Source organism: Eschscholzia californica, unplaced genomic scaffold, assembly GCF_041429995.1.
Source record: "Eschscholzia californica isolate CP2 unplaced genomic scaffold, dmEscCali1.0.p SCAF_5, whole genome shotgun sequence".
Lineage (NCBI taxonomy): Eukaryota > Viridiplantae > Streptophyta > Magnoliopsida > Ranunculales > Papaveraceae > Eschscholzia > Eschscholzia californica.
Genome location: NW_028238472.1, coordinates 41,929,983 through 41,951,655, shown reverse-complemented (window position 1 = coordinate 41,951,655; position 21,673 = coordinate 41,929,983). Strand labels below are relative to the sequence as shown.

At 35.9% G+C, this 21,673-nt stretch overlaps 2 protein-coding genes across 12 annotated transcripts; one reads left to right on the top strand and one right to left on the bottom strand.

The window, feature by feature from the left end:
* Positions 1-1,326: 1,326 nt before the first annotated feature.
* LOC147539316 (CMP-sialic acid transporter 2-like) lies at positions 1,327-9,197 on the bottom strand. 11 transcript variants are annotated; one of them, XM_086639712.1, is made up of 17 exons: positions 8,623-9,197; positions 8,137-8,254; positions 6,522-6,686; positions 6,061-6,121; positions 5,786-5,849; positions 5,580-5,691; positions 5,235-5,314; positions 4,914-4,989; positions 4,711-4,811; positions 4,460-4,531; positions 4,317-4,365; positions 4,179-4,220; positions 3,559-3,680; positions 2,126-2,185; positions 1,975-2,023; positions 1,742-1,836; positions 1,327-1,622 (listed from the first exon to the last, which is right to left on the bottom strand). In XM_086639712.1, exons 3-17 carry the CDS (start codon positions 6,546-6,548, stop codon positions 1,571-1,573), a joined length of 1,062 nt encoding a protein of 353 aa, XP_086495838.1. In that variant the 5' UTR covers positions 6,549-6,686; positions 8,137-8,254; positions 8,623-9,197; the 3' UTR covers positions 1,327-1,570. The 11 variants fall into 11 exon arrangements, with proteins under 11 accessions (XP_086495838.1, XP_086495831.1, XP_086495833.1 ...); XM_086639705.1 differs by having other exon boundaries at positions 6,058-6,121; positions 8,623-9,177; XM_086639707.1 differs by having other exon boundaries at positions 6,058-6,121; positions 6,522-6,714; positions 8,623-9,099.
* Positions 9,198-13,117: 3,920 nt separating this feature from the next.
* Positions 13,118-21,341, top strand: LOC147539315 (auxin response factor 19-like). The gene is made up of 12 exons (XM_086644054.1): positions 13,118-14,136; positions 14,972-15,084; positions 15,180-15,275; positions 15,683-15,739; positions 15,852-16,007; positions 16,115-16,199; positions 16,756-16,846; positions 16,934-17,098; positions 17,207-17,532; positions 18,018-19,792; positions 20,487-20,677; positions 20,778-21,341. The coding sequence occupies exons 1-12, from the start codon at positions 14,094-14,096 to the stop codon at positions 20,956-20,958; spliced, it is 3,279 nt and encodes a 1,092-aa protein (XP_086500180.1). The 5' UTR covers positions 13,118-14,093; the 3' UTR covers positions 20,959-21,341.
* Positions 21,342-21,673: the final 332 nt, after the last annotated feature.

Here is a 21,673-nt window from a genome sequence, read left to right as displayed (position 1 = left end):
GACCTTGCCGGAGAAGACAAAGAGGGAGAGGTGGAAAGAGAGAGAAAGAAAGGTGGAGAGAGAGAGGTGGAAAGAGAGAGTAAGAAAGAAAAGTGGAGAGAGAGAGAAAGAAAGGTGGAGAGAGAGAGGTGAGGTGGAGAGAGATGTGAGGTGGAGATAGAGGTGAGGTGGAAATGAGGTGGAATGTATTTAATTTTATTTTGAAAAATTATGAATAGGAAGGACAATTAGGACATTTACTTGAAAATATGGGGCCTTATTTGAATTTACAAAAAAAAAAGGGCCATAAAAGAAGCTGATCATAAAGTAGGGGGCCATATAGGAATTAACTCATGAAATTATTAGCTAGCTAGCTTGCTCCCGTTCCTCCTGTGGTCTCTTAATAGATCCGCCCCTCAATCAATTATTTGATGTATTTAGAAGAGTTGATTGCACGTCGGCAAAAAACTAAAAAGAAAAGCCCATTTTATATATTTTCTATACATTTTTCAAATTTATGTTCTTGACATTTGAAATCAAGACTGGTAACTAAAATGTTCAGTAGAGATTGACGATAGAACCCTTATTAGAGAAAGGCCGAAAGGGTATTTTTGTTTGATTACAACCAAAAGTTTTGTTTGACGAAACAAATAGAGTGATAACTCGAAAAATAACAAGTTATTCTATTTTCGACGAAGAACAAAAAAACTTGCTTCTAACGAGTAAATTAGAGAGTGAAAACTCAGAATCGAAACCATGGGAACTACAACTACCACATTCTAAAAGTAATTAAAGAACCTCGTCATCATCAGGATAGGAGTACTTCATCCGATCCCATCAACTATTCTTTACAAGTTTTTTTGCTACCAAAGCTTAATTAATGGTCTTGTAGGGTAATACCTCTTTTGTATTGCCCTGGTCCATGATTACACGCTTTTTGGTTGATTTTCGGTCTTGGATTGCGATCAACTCTTCTGTCTCCGTGGTACATATGGATATGGTCTATGCTTCACTTAACATTCATTGACAAGGTTAGGCTGCTCGGCTTTCCTTTTCAAGGAATCCCTCCGCAGTCGTAAATATTTTCTTTTCGAGCGGTGATTCAGTGAGCTCAAGCTCATATAGTATTCTATGAGCTTGAGCTCTTGACCGTTGTTGATCCCTTAGGGATAACCCAACGTGATAGGGAAGTTTTATAAGGCCTTCCCATTTTTGTTAAAGGGCCTCCCCATGTACACATTGACTTGGTAAATAGTCATTGACCATATTTGTTTAAAGGAGCCTCCCATGTAATGTGTTTAAAAGATTGCCATGAAATCATAAAAACAGGGAATCTTTCAAACTCTGTTGCTATTCAAAATTAAACTTCATTCATTAAAAGAACAGCTATTACAAACGAAGCAAATATATCAAAGCTTCAGGCACAAAAAATGGATGTATTTTGACCACTTGCACAAAAAGATTACAGATATGTGAGAAAATGGAAACAATATGAACTTCCCCCCACCATATTAGCTGTGTTACACACAAAACTAGACCTAAAGCACTAAAAAAAAAAAAACTTGTCCCGGTAACCATACAAAATTGAGAATTATTTTTGGATCTTACTTACTGAGTGCAGATACACCGAGACCGATACAACCCTGAAATCAAAATAAATGCGATTGCCGTTATTCTCTAGTTAGGAATAATCTCGCAGAAATTTTACAGTAGTTATTAGACATTAAAGTAGTCAAGAAGTAAAACTCGAATGACTACTCACACTGAGCCAAGGAAGAAAGCTAGGGAAAGATGAAATCCAAAGAGAAACACCGCGACAATTGCAGTCAGAAGCATCGCCACAGATGTCGAATACACCTGCAAATCAATACATTGTCCACCATTTTTTACTCGAGAGTTATCTGGCATTTTCGAGTTCTTAAGAGCATAGGACTTCTTTCACTAATAAAATAAATAAAGAACACAAACGCAACTTGGGCGAAATGATAGTCTTACCTTAACAATGTTGTCTGCATACTTCATGACCATTGATACAGCAATGCCACTGCACATATTCTTACTTGTATTAATACAATAATACATGCCAATAAGCTTAGATTTGAGAAACGACATCAAGTCTAAAAACAGCAATCTTGATAGAGAATACCTGAGGGCATGGTTGAGAATCATGAAAGTGGTAATGAATGAGTAGCCATGGAAAAACCCCCTGAACATAATACAAATAAAATTACACAATTGCAACACTAAAAGATGGCTAAGAGAAAAAAAAATGCAGGAACTAAAAGAATGTGTTTCGATTTTGAGCGTTAGCTAACAATTATAAACCTGTGGGACTGGTTGTTTGTTTAGTATGATGTCAACTTCTCATTAGTGTTCCACCTCAGAATATGGAATTCCAACATCTTTTCCTTAAATTTTAAAATTAAATTAAATGTTTTTGATGATGGGAAGTGCTCATCACGGAATACCAAAACACGAGAATTGCCCTAGAAAAGGATAAGATATTACATTTGCAACAACTTAATCAAAAGAGGAGAAAATCCATCCGAAAAACATGTAAATTTTATAGTTCTAAAAATAAAAAACACAAAACCTTGGATTCAGAACTCAAAAGATGTACGTGCATTGTGATCCAAATAAAAACCACTGTAAATTATTTAGAGCAGTATATCTTTTCTTCTTTTTTGTGATTCATCCATTGGACTCGGAGAGCTTTCAAATTCCCCAAATTAGAAACACACCGAGAGATTTAAGAACGTGAAAGAAACATAATAAACTGGAATTTCTAATCGATTGTACGAGTTAGAAACATTACGAAAATAGACGTCTTTATCAAGGAATGGAATTTCGGTTTCGGTGGAAATTTTGGTCGGTCTAAATGTGGAAACGTTTCGTAGAAAAATTCCGGTCATTGTGGAAATCTTACAAATGTATGGAAATGATAGAAATTTGATGCAATTATGTACTACAAGATTATTAAACCCTAATGAAGCATAAAAATGATGTTCCTAACGGATTAACATAATCTATTAGTTTGAGGGAGTACTAAGTACTAACAATTACACCGTTACGTCCGCACGTAAATTGAATAACTTTTTGGCTATAGCACTCAAAAGATAACATTTTTACTGATAATAGTTAATAGTTAACAACCTATATTAATTTGAGAAGGTATCGTCAATTACAGTTATATCAAGAGTGTTACTAAGATAAAATCAATTTAGGCAGTTAAGTCAGGCGTAAATCATTTAAATAGATTTAAAAAACATTAAAAATATAACATCATTTTTAGTATTAGTTAACATCATTTCTCATGTTTTTAGTATTAGTTTCTCCGAGTTTTTAGTATTAGTTTCTCCGAGTTTTTTGCAAGAAATCTATTTTCTCGCGCTCCATCATTTCGGTGGAAATTTCCGACAATTTCGGCCGAAATTTCCATCATGTTGATGGAAACTGTGCAGAAAATTGTTGTAAGTGTGATTTTGTGCACCTAATCTAATTTTAGGAAATGTTTCGCGAAATTTCAATAAATTGCTACGATTGCATCTTGTAGTAATTAAAATATATACTCATACTTACTTATTCATGACTGCATCAAAATCCTGAACAAAAATCGCTATGGCGTTGAAGAGCATCCCAAAGACATACAACCAAAAGTTCTGCACATTGATATTTCTTGAAGGGCGCTTCTTAATTATAGCCTGGAGAAATACAATAAACCCTTAGAACGAATATGAATACCAAATCTTATAGTTCGGAAGAAAATGAATCAAGCACTTTAGTCTCTAATTCACAAGGTAGAGTTTTTAACACAAGGTAATTCTTTTTAATGTATTTTGGTAATCGGTTGCACCATGTCCACGAGAAACGTAATTTTTCGCTTTTTCGTTTTTGACAACCATTCATTATGAGATACATAAGGCATAGTTTTATATTCAGTTTCATATGGCATTTGCTGTATAGGAAGTTCTTGGCAAATCTTTATGCCATCATTTTAACTTCTGAAGTTCTCAAGAGTACGCTCAAAAACATAGAAGGCAGAAGTGATACCGGAAGCAAACAAGCTAAAATTTAAGACGTTGGGTGGTCAAAGTACGATTACCCATCCTTCTAGGACCTCCAGCTTTAACTCTTAAAACTAGCACAGATTGAATAAACAAACTGTAATAAAACCACGATAGATATGCTAAATATCATACCTCTGTGTATACTCCTGCAAACCCACTTAGAAGTGCCATGACCTGCAAAACAAAAATGCATCGCGTCATATTTCAAGATTTCTCTAACAAAAACTCTTTTATCTTGCTTGTATATAAAGAGCATAAGTGGTAACTCACTATGGCCATTACCCAACCCTCAAGAGGAGTTTGAAGAACATGATCTGAACTATACAAAACATGAAAGAAATTAATGAGAAATTATACATCCATAAAAATAATAATAACTCCAAAGCTGTATCATAAGCAGAAATAACACGTACGTGGGATTAAGTTGTGCAGTAGTACATCCTGCACATAACAAAACAAAAGCTGCCCACTGAACCTCGCTTAACCTGAAATGAACAGGTAGCCAAGTGCTCAAATGACTCCACAAACTCTAGTACGAAACCTTTAAAAATGAACATGACCATCACTATGATTGTTCTAGACTAAATATGAACGTAGAATATTGTTTTACAAAATTAGACTCAACAAGCAAAGGTTATGTAATGAAACAGTTTTAAAACCGTACTTTTTCTTTAGAATGAGACGATATAACACGCCGGTGCTGATAATGTTCAGATTCTTCAGTATTTGGTATCCGGGAGCATCCACGTAGGCGAAGATGTAATACTGCACAGAATAACAAGAAAAATCTTCTATATCATCCTAACACTCCAAAATCACTTTCTTCTCTTTTTATAAGAAATATTGTGTGTGTCTGTGTCTGCTTACCTGAAGTAAATTCTTAACCAGGTAAAGTGCTGCAGGGATGGGGTAAACAATTACTTCATCCAGTGTTGTACTCAACCTAACAAATAATCAGGATAAAACATATAAGCAAGATATAAACTTGCCAACTATTACAAAGAGAAAGGAGAGAAAATAAATCATATGCCCTTCTTGGAACTAGTGCACTAGACGAACTACTAGTCGATCACTTGCTCTTCATGGGCAACAGCCTTAATGGAGGAAACTAACTACAAAACCTGATGAATTGTTTTGAACGGTTAGGAAGAACTTGATACTGGACATGAAGTCATGAATGATACTTACTTGTTATCATCTGTAATCCCTTCACTTCTCCAGGTTCTTGCAAGAGCTACAAGGGATAGCGCACATTTCAGTGCCTCCACCTGGTCTCAGAGGAAAACAGAACGTCAGAATAACTGCTTAGAATTGGAGAAGAGAGAAACAATCTCAAAATTTGTTTCATAGGCGAACACTACGCATTTTTTTTGAAAGTTAACACTACGCAGTCTTAAGTTTGAATATCCTAAGACTGCTAAACTGCAATATATCACAGAAGGCTACTTTCTTTTGAAGCCTCTCCGCAGAAGATAGGGAGAACGACAAGCACATAAGCAATATTCATCTGGCATTGACTATTACTTTCCTCACCGAGAAATTTGCTGTTGTCACGCTATACTCGTACTTCCCAGCTCTTTTAGACCACACGATCAATATTGCTTGAGAACTTGTAAGAAGTGTCAACGCAAGTGTGACAATTGACCTAGCAGATTTGAGACATTAGAATGAATGCACAAAAATTATACACCAAATAAGTATTTGACATTAGACATGGTAACAGTTCAGCTAGCTCTTACTTGACCTTCCACTTGGACCGATCACTAAAGTTATTCCCAAAGGTAAGCTTGTTATTTAGAGAAACTGCAATATCATTAAAAGTTAGTAACAAGACTAAGAAAGATCTATTTGAAGGAAAAAGGGGGATTCCCAAGGTCTTTCTAAGGACGGATCACACACCAACCATACGTTTTGGGAATTGAAAGAAGGATGGTCGCAAAACAAATGAGGAGAATATCCATAGGGATTAGGGTGTCTCGTCAAGTTCAACTTTGAGCAGGGGAAAACATACCACCTGAAAGAGATCTGCTGCGTGCGCTTTCCACATCATCTTCTACCACACTCACATCTCTATCCTGCAAGAGATACATATTATTACATATCTTGATCCATGTTCATATAAACACAGACACTAACATGATCATTAGCTCCAAACCTAACTGGTTAAACAGGAAAACCCTTTACAGTGGCTAAAGTTGCGGATTTGATAGAGAAGCTGATAAAGTATAGAAGTTGCTTCCCCTATACCTACAAATTTTCTCCTTAAATCACATGGCTTTCGTTGAAAGACAACATAAAACTCGGGTAAGAGTTTGAATATTCAAATTGAGCTAAAACAGTGCATTATTAAAATAAGTGGATATATTTCAAGCAAACAAAGTTGAGTGAACATGGAAAAGAGTAAATCTCAAATAAAGATAAAAATTTTAGAACTTAATATTGTATGTAAAAGAAAAAGAGAGTAAGATTTGGAACCTCGTCTTTGATTTTTCTGTATTCCATTATGCAGTAATCAGGAAGATCTCTTCTCAGATCTCCCGCTCTATCTTTTCTTTTTTCGTCAACTTGTCATTCACATCAACCTCCCTTCTTTTTTCTTCTTCTTCTGCACCCAATCGACAGAAGATTTCTAGGCTACGACTGCAAGGGTGGAACTAGGGTTTCAGGTCTGGGGGAGCAGACCCCTCATTTAAAGTTAGTAAAAAGAATTAAGAGTAACTTACTATACAATCTATCATCAACTACTTCATAAACTAAAATCTAAGGGAATGAAAATAGTTTTCTCCTTCGCTATATACCCACTTGTCTGATATTTATTCAATGTTGTATCTACCAAAATTACACATTTTGTAAACTATATACAAAAGGGCTTAATTTGAAAAATGAAAAAGATAATAAGCAAAATCAAAGCAACATTTTCATTGAATACTGAGTATTCAAAATTAATGCAATTGCAAATCAACCTTTAGATTGAACATAACTAAGTAGTTACAGAGAAAACAAGTACAAACTGATTAAATTAATTATGCAAAAGCAGTAAAGCAAGAACAGACTACACTAAAAATAAGTCCTGGTCAACCAGATTTGTAAAGAGATTAAATATTTAATTGAACGAACCGTATTTGGTCGTACAGTTTATATCAAATGTCTAGGTTCTTAAACCCATAGAAACATCTTAATATAAGAGGATTGAAATTTGGGAACTACATTAAAAAAAAACTACATGAATTCGGGCATTTACCCATATGTTTGCCCTCTAATTTTCACCCGTTTACTCCGTCCATGTAACCGGGCATGTTAGAATAAATTATGTCTCTTACACAGTTACAGAGTTCTTTGTCATAATGTGATATAAAAGATTAAACAAATATTTAATCTAGCAACTTTGCAAGTATCTCATTATTTCTATCATGATTTTACATTAATTAGATGCATGAGTGATGGTATGATGACATCTCGATATTACATTGATTATATGTTTTAATTTTTGTATGTTGTTTGTTGGTACAATCTGTTAGCTTAAAACGAATGAAACATGTGGCTAATCTTGATTTCGCCACATAATGTAGTATAAGTCTTACCCATAATCCGGTGATATATGTTATCTGGTTTTGTGAGCATATGATATATATGATCTTATGATTATCAAAGTTAAGCACATGACTAAGCCTGGATTAGCAATAATATTTTTCATATAATGGGACAATGATCACAAATAGAAAATTGCAGCTCACGAAGAGTCCACACAACTCGACTTATACAGTTGTAGGCTTGTAGCCCAAGCCCAGAAAAAATTTTTGTCAAGAATAACACCAGATGGACAAAGATTCTCATGGGTACTAAGTATAACAAGATGAAGGAGGACCAATGTTGTCATAGGAACTTGGTTTTGATTTGGAAGCACATAACCTAGTGAGACCATTGAATAGAAACAATTAATACTTAAAGAGTGTGGGAAAGCGCAAACATAGAGAGTCCATGATGCAAAATCTAATAGAGAAAATTGCGAGATTAATCGAAAATTACAAAGTACAAACTATTACTGCGCATACGATCAATGAAGTAACTGATTTACTATGAACATGCTTACCAAATTAATTTGATTCTGTCGGAAAGTGAAATTCAGAAATTTGAATATTTGTGTGAATATCAGTTCAAGTTTATCGGCTCCGGCTTTTACATACTTACATACTCAAGACCACCTTAAGCTGGAAAAAGTCAGAGGATCATTCCTCAGTCCATGAGAAAATATCCGATTGAGATCCGTAAGAGATATATCAGTATCCAACAAATAAGTAAGTTTTCAAGAAGATGAAGAAGAGCCTAAAATAATCAGTATTAATTTTTCTCTAAATAACTAATCAGAAATCACAAAATTTAAAGATTGAAGAACAAAGTCACCTAATTACCTCTAGGCTCTAATAAGTAACATCAATAACAAGTAACTAAATTATTCCTAACTTTACTAATCAACTTATTCTCCAAAATCAAATTTATTTCTGACCTAGAAATGGATTTTCAAAGAGTTCAAGTAACCCTAAAAATTAAAATGATGAAGAGTAAAGATCATTTTTACCTTTGGATTAGCTCAAGCCCTAGGTTCGATTTCCCCCTCTCGAATAGTCAGATGTAGTTTGCATTCACGGCTCTTTCTCTCTCTACTTCTATAGTTCGTGAACAGATGGATTGGTAATAGAAAAAACAGACCCCTGTGGCTGCTTTACCAAAATGCCCAACCTTCATGACAAATTAACGAGATTACCCCTGTCTGCTTTACCAAAATGCCCAACCTTCATGACAAATTAACGAGATTACCCCTGGCTGCAGCCACGGCGCAGGGGTGGTCTCTTGCTAGTTCCACCCCTTGCTTGTAATATTGTAAGAGCTCCTCAAAAGTAGGCAGAATACTATATCAGTTAAAATGTTGAAGATCTACGGTCAATAACTCAAGATCACAAATCACCGAGTGAGCTTGAGCTCATTGAATCGGCATTCTTTCCTCTCTAATAAGTACTCATTAGTGTTTCTTATCTGCATCTAACCTTTGCTTTTCAATTTTGTATTCAAGTGTTTGCCTTCTAAATATTACTCTTGTTTTTTTTTTAATTGTAACTATTACTCTTGTTGTGTCACTTGTTTGTTTGTTTTCCTATTCCACACTATATTATAACATCAATATATACTTTTTTGAAAGAAAGAAAGACATTAGAGTGTAATACTTTATCTTTCTTACTCGTGTTGAAATGGTTGTTCAGACGAACCTAGAGATAAGGCCAACCGCAATATTTTGGAGAATAATCTTTTCATGGCGAATCTAAACCTACACATGTGGGTGTCTTTGATGGATAAGAGGTGATGTCGCATCCATCCAAAAGATTAGATGAGATGAATCACCTAAGTGGAACCCTAGGTTTCCACTTTCACTAGACAACATGGCTCACTAATACTAAATATGTGTGGATGAACACAATAGTTTCTACTTTGGAGAATGACAGTGTCTTAGAGTGGTGGAAAATTATGTCATTGTCTTGTAAACCTTTCTTACTTAGAGAAAGATAACAAAAGAAACCTATCATGTTTCCTAATCTGTCAAAATTGATAATGACCTTTTTGGGTAGTATTTCGGGTTATTAACTTGTTGGGCCATGATATGGTGGGTAAGGTGATTATGTATTTAATGTGAAAATGAAAATGATACTTACGACCATGTTTTGTAGAAAGAGTTGGGATTTTTTTTTTTTTTTTTTTAACGTCAATCGCAAAATCTATTGGAGTTTTGATTAATTCAAATTTTCATTTATATTGGACACACAAAGTAAAACGCAAGTACAAAATGCAACGTTTTTTTGTTTGTTAAGGATACAAAATGTAACGTGGTAATATAAAATAGATTTGGAGAAAAAATAAGACGGTTATAACAAACACGTGGTAAAAGCATAATTATGTAATAGAAACAAAGAAAAAAAAATAAAAACAACGTAATGGTGGAAGAATAATACCGAGGGGTGGTTAGTTATGCTATAATTATCATTGGACAAATAGAAACACAAACATTAGCAAACAATTGCAAAATAAGAAAAGTGAACACCATTTCCAACCCATTCTTCTCTAACTTTTCCATCTATTTTCCTATTAAGTCGATCCATAAACTTCAGCCAAGCTCACATTTTGAGATTCCAGCGAGAAAAGAGTAAATCTGAAAGATTTGATTCAAATTTTTAGACCGTTAGATCCGAAATCTAATTGTGGCTCGGGTTTACGAATAATCAGAGTGTGCCTCACAAGACTATCTTTGCTCATCTAGATGAAAGTTATGGATCCAATTAATAAGTTGTGATTTACTTTGTTTGGTGGATCTCATGCTTGTTAGGGAAGATATGAATATTCCAATGCTCTTGAGTACAGTGGGAATCTATTACTTGGACCTTTAGACTATTTCTAACTCCATAGAGTAATTGGATTATGTCCACCCCAAAAGATCTCATAGTACTTGGAAGTTCTATACTTATAGGTAATTGTGTCACTTTTGCCTTGACAAATGCAACTTAAATAATTGAATATAATAAAAAAAAAATTTACTTATACAATTTCAGTTGTTTACAACAAATTTTTTAAATGAGATCATTGAATAACTATAACTACGAAAATATGGTCTTAATATATGATTGTCATTAACTATATTTTTTTTTGCATAGTTTTTCGAGTCAATATATTTACTTACAAAAAATATTCTTAAGGATTTTGTTTTCAACTGAAATCTTAACTTAAGATGTCTTAGTCTTGGAATTCAGTATTATCGAGAAAATATAGTATGAAAGAATTCAGTTCGTCTGATTATGAGTTAACTCTACAGACTCAACATGTCAAAAGTTCAATGTTTTCGAAGTCAATAAAATTAAATTTGTTATAAATTTATTATTTATATATTGGGCTCTTTAGATTAGACGAATAAGTAGGACATTTCAATAGTAATTTTTGGGTTTCTAGTCCAAAAACCTACACCTAAACAAACATTTAGTCCACCCTAATATTAATATAGAATTTTAAGCCAAAACAATAATTATAATGGATATTTAGTCCAAATTAGTTAAAGTATGTCTAGATGTCAAAGTTACAGTGTTTTTCTGTTTATTGATTCTTATTTTGTTTCATAAATTACATGTTATTTATTGTTAGAGTTTCATACTTTATTTCATTTTTTTTTATATTTGTCCTACATAACACATTATGTATCAACAATGTTTCTTCTAAAATAGCAAAGGACTAAAAACCCATTTTCTACGAAGATTGAACCCTAAATCCTTTTTGAACTTAAAGCCTATGGACCCTTTCAATAGGATCCAAAATTTTCTTTTAAGATCATCTTATGTGAGGTACATATGAAGTACTTTAGTACAATGGTGGACTACACACAATAAGTAATCAAGGTTAATTATTAAGGAAGATTACTTTTAATTAAACAATTCTGCAAGAGTTCTTATGAAATATTTTCTTTTTGGGCATGTGAGACTTTCCTATTTTTTCGGCGTAATAACGGCAATTGCCACATTTTATATTTCAATAAAATCAAAGAGCCTCAAGTTAAAAAAATTTGTTTTTATTTCTTCCTTGTAGTTTTCTAAATGAACAAAACAAATCCAAAAACATATATAATTTTTTTTCCAAATGAAATTAGGAAGTTGATTCAACTAAAAAATATATAAGAGTTACGAGAAGAAAGTTATAACCGCCGTCTCTCTCTCTCGCTAAAAAATCATCTCTGGTTATCTCCGTTCTAAATCTGTGGCTCTCCGGCAAAGGGTCCTCCCTTTGTCAGAACCTTTTTTCCTTTCTGTTAGTAGTTTAAATAGTTATCCTTCTTTCTCCCGTAAGAAACTTTCACGAACTCTCATCTCCACCGATTTTACTTTGTTAGTTTGAGATTAAGATCTGGGCGTGGTGGTGTGGGTTGGATCTACTGTTGCTAAGCGTTTGTTAGTGGTGGTGGTGCCGTGGTGGTGGTGCGTATGGGGATTATGGCAAGATCAGGTGGTGTTTAGAGATGGTGTTGTGGTGGTGGTTTGGTTTCTATGGTGGTGTTTAGTGAGGGTGATTGTATGATGATGGTGGTGGTGTGATGGTGGTGCAACTGGTTGTTAGGGCAAGATCTGCTGACTTCTCATGAAGGTGTTGTGTTACGGTTAGTGATGGAGGTAGTGTGGTGGTGGTGGTGGTGTGGTGGTGAAGAAGAGGGTTGTGATTCAATGGATCAAACTCTTTAATCACAGTTTGGATAGATATTCAATGGATCAAACTCTTAACTTTGAATCTGCTTTAAGTTCAACGATTTCATCTCCTGTTGCTTCAAATGCTTCTATTAATCCTACTGATAGTATTGGAATGAGAGAATTAATTGGAAGATTAGGAAGTATCTGTAATTATGAGATTGAAACCAAATCAAAAATTTGATAATCCAAGCAGTTCATGTTTGATCCAGACAAAGACTTTCTCCGGTGAATTTGAGTTAATCGTGGAAGAGTAAAAGGAGAAAGATGTGAATTTGGGGGAATCTGATTCAGTCGACTCAGCGAAGTGAAGTTAAACATCATAGAAGTTAGATCGGAACCTAAAATCGATCTAGTTAGTGATGTGGAGCAAGGGAGAAGAGAGAATTACTAGTTTTCTTTTTACTTAGTACAATAAAGGTTATGTTTCTTTGTTGGTCTTTATGGCCTCTTTTGTTGGTCTTTAAGACCCTTTTGTTGTTCGTTTTTATTCAAGTCCAAGTGCTTTGATCATAGACCACTATTGGGAGTTTCTTCATCAACTTACAACTCTCATTACCGATGTACCGGATTCAAAGGCACAAACCGAAGATCTGCACGCCGACGGTTGACGGCGAGAAGAGAAGAAGGTGAAAGAAGCATCAGTTATAAAACTACCCTCAGATGGTTAGCGGCGGCTGCACCAGAAGTAGTCCCATCAATTAGATTAGGCAGCTCTGGAGGCACCCCAAGTGGGCATAACTTGTCTTGTTTTTCCGGTTTTGGTTGTGTCTTTGTTATTTTAAACTTCATGATTTAATTCTCATTAGCTTTTTGGCCTTTAAATGAAGTTTGATTTCTATAAAAAAAAAAAAAAAAAAAACTACAAAATATATAATTTCAAATGAAATGCACAAGCATATTTTTCTCCAATCCAAGCTTAGGTCCCTATCCAAGATTTGATAGTGATTAGTGAATATAGTTGGATCTTCTCAACTCTCAAATACCTCAATCCTAGGTTACCTTATAAAAAGTCATGATATGGTGGGTGATGAGAAGAAAAGGTTGGGTGCAGTATGTAAAAACCCTAAAATTGAAATTGAATTTGAATTTGGTGAAAATTTGGGATGAATTTGAGAGAGAATTTTGTCTGATAAAAGGAACGTCCTCTTTTTTTAACCTGCTTCAGTCTCTTTCATGTCGGCTTGCTAAACACACAAAAAAGCTGGCTCTGGATTTTCGTCAGATTACCGGCGACAAGTGTCAGAATTTCGATCATCTCCGACTTACTTTCCGGTCAAACTTATTGCCTTCTTTCATTTTACACACAGTTCAAATTGCGCTTACTTCACTCTCTTCTACATTTTAGGGTTCCGGCTATTGTGTTAGAGATTCCGGTCGAGAATTTGACTGTAATTTAGTTCGTACTGAAAATTTTCAAATATGAGAAGTAGTTTTCACCTAGGTTATTAACCTATTGCGTTTGGAATCTGATTTTACCGTGTTTGGTGGGAGCTTTAATTAATGTGAATTTCTTCTAGGAAGCTTCGCGAGAACATGAGAATTTCAGTTTCTCTTTAATGGCGATGATCAGTTGCTTTTCAGTGAGAAAACATTGCATGTGCTTAATAAATTAGATGAAATAGTAGTAACTTAGATTAGTCTTATTAGAAGAATTAGTTAACTTTAGAGATTTGCATGAGAATTTCGGTTTGTGAAGAAAAAGGAACTTGATTTTGCCGGGAACTTCATATACAGAAGAGAAAGGGAAAAAAAGGGTTTTTTTTTTCTGGGTTCTTTCACAATGAAGAATCCTTCAAATGGGTTGTCAGCAAATACTGGAGAAGGTTAGAATTTTTTTGTTTTTCTGTTTCAAAAATGCAAATTTCCTTTTTTTTTTTTTTTTTTTTGCACTCCTGAATTTGTTAAATTTCTTGCTATAGTAGTTTATTCCCCAATTTGATCTTGGAAGCTTGTTTTTTCAAAGTCTTGAGGTCCCCAAAATTTGATAATGTTGTTTAGTTTAAATCTTTTAAATCACACCAAACTGGTTCCATTTGTATTATTTTGAATACCCTTTAATGAGAAACTCCATTTGAAGTGAAGAAACATGAACCTATACAATAATTATGGAAATACTGATAAAACCAGAAGGATTACTGGTTTGGATGTTTAGTTCTCTTAATAGTGTTTGCCTAGTACTTTCTAGTTGAATTTGTTATTAGTTTGGACAGCTAAATAAAACAAATCAAATATTTCTTGAGTAGATGATGGTGACAATGGGTCATGAAGATCGAATAGATAGTCTGAGAATCTGAAACAAGGCTTGTGATAAAGTATTCTGAAATTTCGATATTCTTTTGAAGCTAAAACAAAAGTGAGCATCAAGGCATCTTGTTGGATGAATGACCCTCGATGGTTTAGATTTGATTAACTCATTATTTCTTAAGTGTTTTATATCTGAAAACCATGAAAATTTCCAAATTCCCAAAAGATTTTTCACATAAGGTTTGTGACTGAATTTGAAAGAGAGGAATCAAGTTTCTCATATGGTTCATATCTTCAGTTTCTGTTACATAAGATTGCGTGTGCACCATTTTCTGCAATTAGTGTCTATGTTTCTCATTTTGTTCGAAATTATTGGGTTTCCTTGGTAGTAATTATGAATTTCAACTTGGGTAGGTGAGAGAATGGGTATTAATTCAGAGTTATGGCATGCTTGTGCCGGACCACTTGTATCTTTGCCTCCGGTGGGCAGTCTTGTGGTTTACTTCCCACAAGGTCACAGTGAACAGGTATATACTTGTGTGTTCTCTTTGTTTGGACAATACTTATTTAATTTTAATGCACTTCTTTAGCAGATAACTAATGTTGTCTATTACGACATCAGGTCGCAGCTTCGATGCAGAAGGAAACAGATAGCATCCCCAATTATCCCAACTTACCTTCAAAGTTGGTTTGTGTGCTTCATAATGTCACTTTACATGTAAGTCATCTTTTTATAAAGATGCTTCAATTTCATTGTGGATGGAGACATAAACTGTGGGAGAGCGCAAAACTTCTCTTAGTTTATCCTACAGTATCACAGTCCAAGTCCCGACTAGTTACGGGGCTTCATTTATACCTCTTTGATTGATCAAAGGCTAAGTTTTAAGAGAACTGGATACTCTGACAATTCTTACTAGGTACTGCTCTCATATTTACACTATGGAGTTGAGTTCCAGAATATAGCTCCCGCGGCATCCTGATCTACGGATGGCATAATATTGAAGGATATGGTTAGAGACATAGGCAGTCAATTTTATGGTATAGTTTGTAGAAAGAAAACGTGTATGATGGTAGCCAAAAAAAAATTTTAGGTATGATTTGGTCAAGTGTGTTTGTTTTTCTCAGGCTGATGCTGAAACTGATGAGGTTTATGCACAGATGACTCTCCAACCTGTAAATAAAGTAAGGCAGAAAAAATTCCTTAAACAATGATCATGTTCATGATATTTCATTTCATATTTTCGCAAAATATTTCTTCAGAAAGAATAAAACATCTAAGACATACTTTCTGTAGTATGATAAGGAAGCATTATTGGCCTCTGATATGGCCCTAAAGCAAAGCAAGCAACCATCCGAGTTCTTTTGCAAAACACTTACTGCTAGTGACACGAGTACTCATGGTGGATTTTCTGTACCTCGTCGAGCGGCTGAAAAGATTTTTCCGCCTTTGGTAAGTGTAGTTTCTCCAAAATTTCTGCTCATATTCTCTTTAAAACTTCAGTTTTTTTTGTTTTAAGTTGTATACTATTATACTTATATCTGGATTTGTTTTTTTAGGACTTCTCAATGCAACCCCCGGCTCAGGAGTTGGTGGCTAGAGATTTGCACAACGTAGCATGGACATTCAGACATATTTATCGTGGTACGTAAATTGTCGAATCTTTATTGGTTTCTCTCTGTTTCTTCTTTCGTTAAGGTCTTGCTTCTAGTCTTCGTTCATATTTGATTTCTTCCTATATATCATGGTATTAGTTGACTCAGATGTTCTTTTGAACTTCTCGGTGTAAATCTCTACTTTAGGATCAATTGCATTTCAGGGTAGTTAGAAGAGGATGAAGTTATGGTTCCAAATGCAGTAACCATATGATATAGAAGTTATGAGAAAGATATATGGAGTGATAGTGGGAGATATAGGAACTGTTGGTTTGGAGTTTCAAGATCAAATTGGATGGCATGATTTTTCCTATAAAATTTCACAGCCATTCCCCACAATATCCCTTGTGTTTTATTATAAGGATATTTAAATCAGATGATGATAATTCTAGTCTCTTTATGATCTATCTTTTACATTTACTCATGTGAGTCATGTCAACTCAGTATCGTCCGTTTCATAGTGACCCCGTACTGGTATTTATTTACATAATGGTTCTTTCGCCTAGAGAGAGTACCATATCAGATCTGCCTTGTGTCTTGTATAGGTCAACCAAAAAGGCACCTGCTGACTACGGGTTGGAGTGTGTTTGTTAGCAACCGAAGACTATTATCTGGCGATTCAGTCCTATTCATAAGGTATTCAAATGTAATTCGAGGTGATCTTCGGTTTGAGAATTTTCTTGTGATTCCTTCTTCAGTGCATGAATATTAACTTTTTCGTAGGGATGAGAAATCACAGCTTCTTTTGGGTATCAGACGTGCTTATAGGCAACAACCAGCTCTCTCTTCATCAGTAATGTCAAGTGACAGTATGCATATCGGGATTCTTGCGGCCGCTGCTCATGCAGCTGCAAGCAACAGCCCTTTTACTATATTTTACAACCCAAGGTACTTCTATTGGCCCTTGTATTTCGGTCTTGTAGTATGTGATAAACCTTGTAGTTTGACCAATCAGTTCTACCTTCGGAATTTTACCGAGTTTATTTGATTTAACAGGGCTAGTCCATCAGAGTTTGTAGTCCCATTAGCCAAGTATAGTAAAGCAATGTACACCCAAATTTCCCTCGGGATGCGATTTAGGATGATATTTGAGACTGAAGAGTCAGGGGTTCGAAGATATATGGGCACAATTACGGGTATTAGTGATCTGGATGCAGTGAGATGGAAAGGTTCACAGTGGCGCAACCTTCAGGTCGGGTGGGATGAATCAGCAGCTGGACATCGGCCCAATCGAGTTTCAGTTTGGGACATTGAGCCTGTAGCTACTCCTTTCTACATATGCCCACCACCATTTTTTAGGCAGAAATTAACTAACCAGCCAGGTATTCTAACGTTGAATGTACTACTTGGTGGTCATGCACACGTATTTAACTATATACTATGGAATAAGCATATGAAGCATGGGAATTTATCATGACACTGGAAGTAACTAAGGTGCATTTATGTTCTTCGTGAATCTGAGATAAGTCCCACATGAGCGATACAAACTGTACTCTTATGGAGAATAATAATGTGTAGGGAATTAGTTTTTAGTTGGATGCTCCTCAAACTTAATCTTGTACAAGACCCAGCAGCCACACATGCTTTACGTCACTCAATAAAAAGACGTGTTGGGCTCGAAAAATGCCACACGGGAATGGAAGTGTGAGATTTGTCCCACATGGACAAACGCCAATCGCATGACCAGACTAGAATAATACGTGTAGCCTATCCTCTAATCATTGGTTTTGAGTTGGATGGCAACTTGATACTATTATCTTTAAATTCTACTATTTCTAACTAGTGTTCCTTAGGACTGGCTTTGCAGATGATGAGTCTGATGTGGAGAACGCTTTTAAGAGGGCAATGCCATGGCTGAGTGATGATCTCAGTATCAAGGATGCCCAAAATCAAATGTTCCCTGGTTTGAGTCTGGTGCAGTGGATGAGCATGCAGAAGAACCCTCAGTTGTCAGCTGCTCTACCCTCGTTCTTCCCTCCCATGGTTTCGTCAAATTCCCTGCACAATAACCTTATCAAGGATGAGTCATCTAAGATACTAAACTTCCAATCTCAAGCCTCAGTGGGGCAGAATGTCTTCAACATTCCCAAAACGGACCAACAAAATGAACTTTTTCAGCAATCTACCTTTATGTGGCCCCAGCAACAGCAAAGGCAGAATCAACACCATCAAACTCTTGGTATCAGTTCACAACCACAACAATCACAGTTTCATCTCCAGCAGCAGCAGAAGCAGCATGATACTCAAGAACAACAGCTACCTAGAGCAGCTAATATTAGCAAGTCCGTGGTTGCTCCAACCCCTTTACCGAACCAAAATTTGCAGAAATCTGTGGGATATTCTCAGATTCAACACCAACTCCCCATATCCAACATTCAATCCCAACAGAACTTTCATTCTCCTAATCATAATTCCATCCTTCCATCTTTACCACAAGACTTGCAGTTTCAAGACCAATTGGAACAGCAACAACACCTCTTGAGGCAGCAGCAGCAACAGCAGAATACACATCAGTTGGCAACAGCTCAGCATGAGCTTCAGTTACAGTTGCTGCAGAAGTTGCAACAACAGCAACAGCAACAGTTGCAGCAACAGCAACAGCAACAGCAACAGTTGCAGCAACAGCAACAGTTGCAGCAACACCAACAACTGCAGCAACAACAACACTTGCAGCAACAGCAACACTTGCAGCAACAACAACAGTTGAAGCATCAGCAGCAATTGCAGCAACACCAACAGCTGCCGCAACAACAACAGCTGCCGCAACAGCAACAGCTGCCACAACAGCAGCAGCTTCTCTCGCAGATTAGTCCGTGTTTACTGCCTAATCTCCAACAAAATAGGCAATTTGAAGAACAGCATCCATTAAAGCAGCATCAAGTTAGCCCTCCTACTAGCTTTTCTCCATCTTTGCTAAACCAACCACATCTTCCCCCAAACCAAGGACAGCAAAAACCACCTGCAATTCTTAGAGCACATTCTGGGTTCACTGATGGGGACCCACCTTCGTGTTCAACCTCACCTTCGTCTAATAATTGTCAGGTTTCTGCGTCAAGCTTCTTGAACAAAAACTGTCAAGGCTCAGCTGTATTATTAGAGGATATGGTGGTTCAACCTACATGTAATTTGGTTCAAGACTCTCAAATCAAGTCTGGTATTTGGATCAAACAAGAATTACCCATACCAAAGGAACCAGAACAACTAGCATATAGAGATGCTAATATGGATCCATTAGAAGCATCCTCCTCTGTAACTTCATATTGTTTGGATGGGGGTAGTCTTTTGAACAATTTCTCTCTACCTAACGTTTGTCTAGATGGGGATATTCAGGAAGACCCTCCTAATCTTCATCTGTTTGGCTCCGGGAAGGATCTTCAGACCTTGATTTCTAGTTTTGGCGATGCGCATAGAGAAATCGAGACAGAAGTATCTACTGCAGCAATTAGTTCTCAGTCTTTTGGGGTGCCAGATATGGCTTTCAAGCCTAGCTGTTCAAGTGAGGTTCTCACGAATGACAATGGGGTTCTGAATAGAGGGTTGTGGGCTAATCCGACACCTCAGCGCATGAGAACCTTCACAAAGGTATGCAACTAAGACATACAAATTCTATGTTTCTTTCTTGGAAAGGATAAGGCTCGAAACATGGTCTCGTTAGTGCACAGACATACATGCTAGCATGTTATAACTCAACCAAAACGAGCTTTACATAAATTCCATGCTTTCATTCAAAGCTTTGTTTTTAATTTCCATATCCTTGTCAAAAAAGTAATTTTTTACTTTACTTCTGACACGAGTGTGTGCATAAACATGTTTATAGACAGTTTAGGTAGTGTTTGTCTTTTTCCAAATTCAGATCTGAAAACTAACTCGAGATCTGAATTTATTAGTCTCAGATTTCAGAATGCTTATTTTTCTTCGACTAGGGCATCTAGCTCATCTGAATGACCAACTCAAGCTGATTTTGGGTCCATTTGACACGGATATAAGTTTAGATTAAGAAGCCATTGTCAGAAATAACTTGAAATGACTATTGTGTCTGACCAAAACAAATACGACTCAGATTCTGACAATCAGAAGAAAACAAGCACCATCTAAGACATCCATCAACCCTGCACTATCATCTGTTAAAAGGATGATTAGACCAATATGCTCAGCCTCCATGCAAGGGTTGCTTCTTGGTTGTTTTGGAGTACATTAAGTACAAATGCTACATGAAAGGAAACTGGGTTTCATTTCTTGGTTTTTTCTGACACTATAACAATGTTGAATCTTGAAGGTTCAAAAGCGAGGTTCTGTTGGAAGGTCTATAGACATTACCCGGTATAAGGGGTATGATGAACTCAGATACGATCTAGCTCGCATGTTTGGAATCGAAGGGCAGCTAGAAGATTCTTACTTGACAGAATGGAAGCTAGTTTATGTAGATCATGAAAACGACATTCTACTTGTTGGAGACGATCCATGGGAGTAAGTGACAAAATCCACATACATATAATAATAATACTATCATGTACTTCGAATCTTGTGTTGTTTTTAACCGATTCTTCTCTTAATTTTCCATTTGCAGGGAGTTTGTGAGTTGTGTTAAGAGCATCAAAATATTATCATCAGCTGAAGTTCAACAACTGAGTTTGGATGGGGATTTAGGAAATGTGCAAGTAAACAACCAAGACTGCTCTGGCAGTGAAAATGCATTGAGAGGTCAGTATGATGATAACTCAGCAGCTGCCTCATTCGATCGGGGGTAGGTTGAAATTTCAGATGCTTAGTAATTAAACATCCACGATAGACTAGGAGGCAGTTCTTTATTTCTCAAGGGGAGCTGTTTTCGCCTACTTGGGGTTCTATAATGAATCTCTTTCCCAAGAGAAGAGTACATTCATGGTGGATAAATGTAGTTGTAAATGTTGTATTAGTGATCTGATTCTAGATTAAGCTCCAGTGGAGTTTTTATTTTTTTATTTTGTGTTATTATTCGGTCTATATTGATGTTGAATCTTAAGCTCTGTGGGAATGGGTAGTCACATTGAAGAATATTAAGAGAAGGGAAAAGGAGATAGTCCCCAACTTTGTTGTAATATTGTGTAAATGAGTTCTCTAATACAAGAACAATGTTGCAGTGATTACTGAACTCTCTCTCTCTCTCTCTCTCTCTCTCTCTCTCTCTCTCTATATATATATATATATATATATATATATTCGCTTCACCGTCAACCAATATGGAAATGCGAGTACAAACGCATTCCGCTGTCTCAATGTCAATCAAAACCTAGCTTATGGAACAAGTCGTCTATAGCCTTCCGATTGACATGATCAAACGCCTTCTCCATGCCTAATTTACAAGCAAGACTAAGAAGATAAATAATACATGAGGCAACTGGAATATTGTTTTCTCACATTTAACCTAAGCCCCTTGTTGGAAGATGATGCATAGGAAATCATAATCAATCCCTTCCAGCTCCA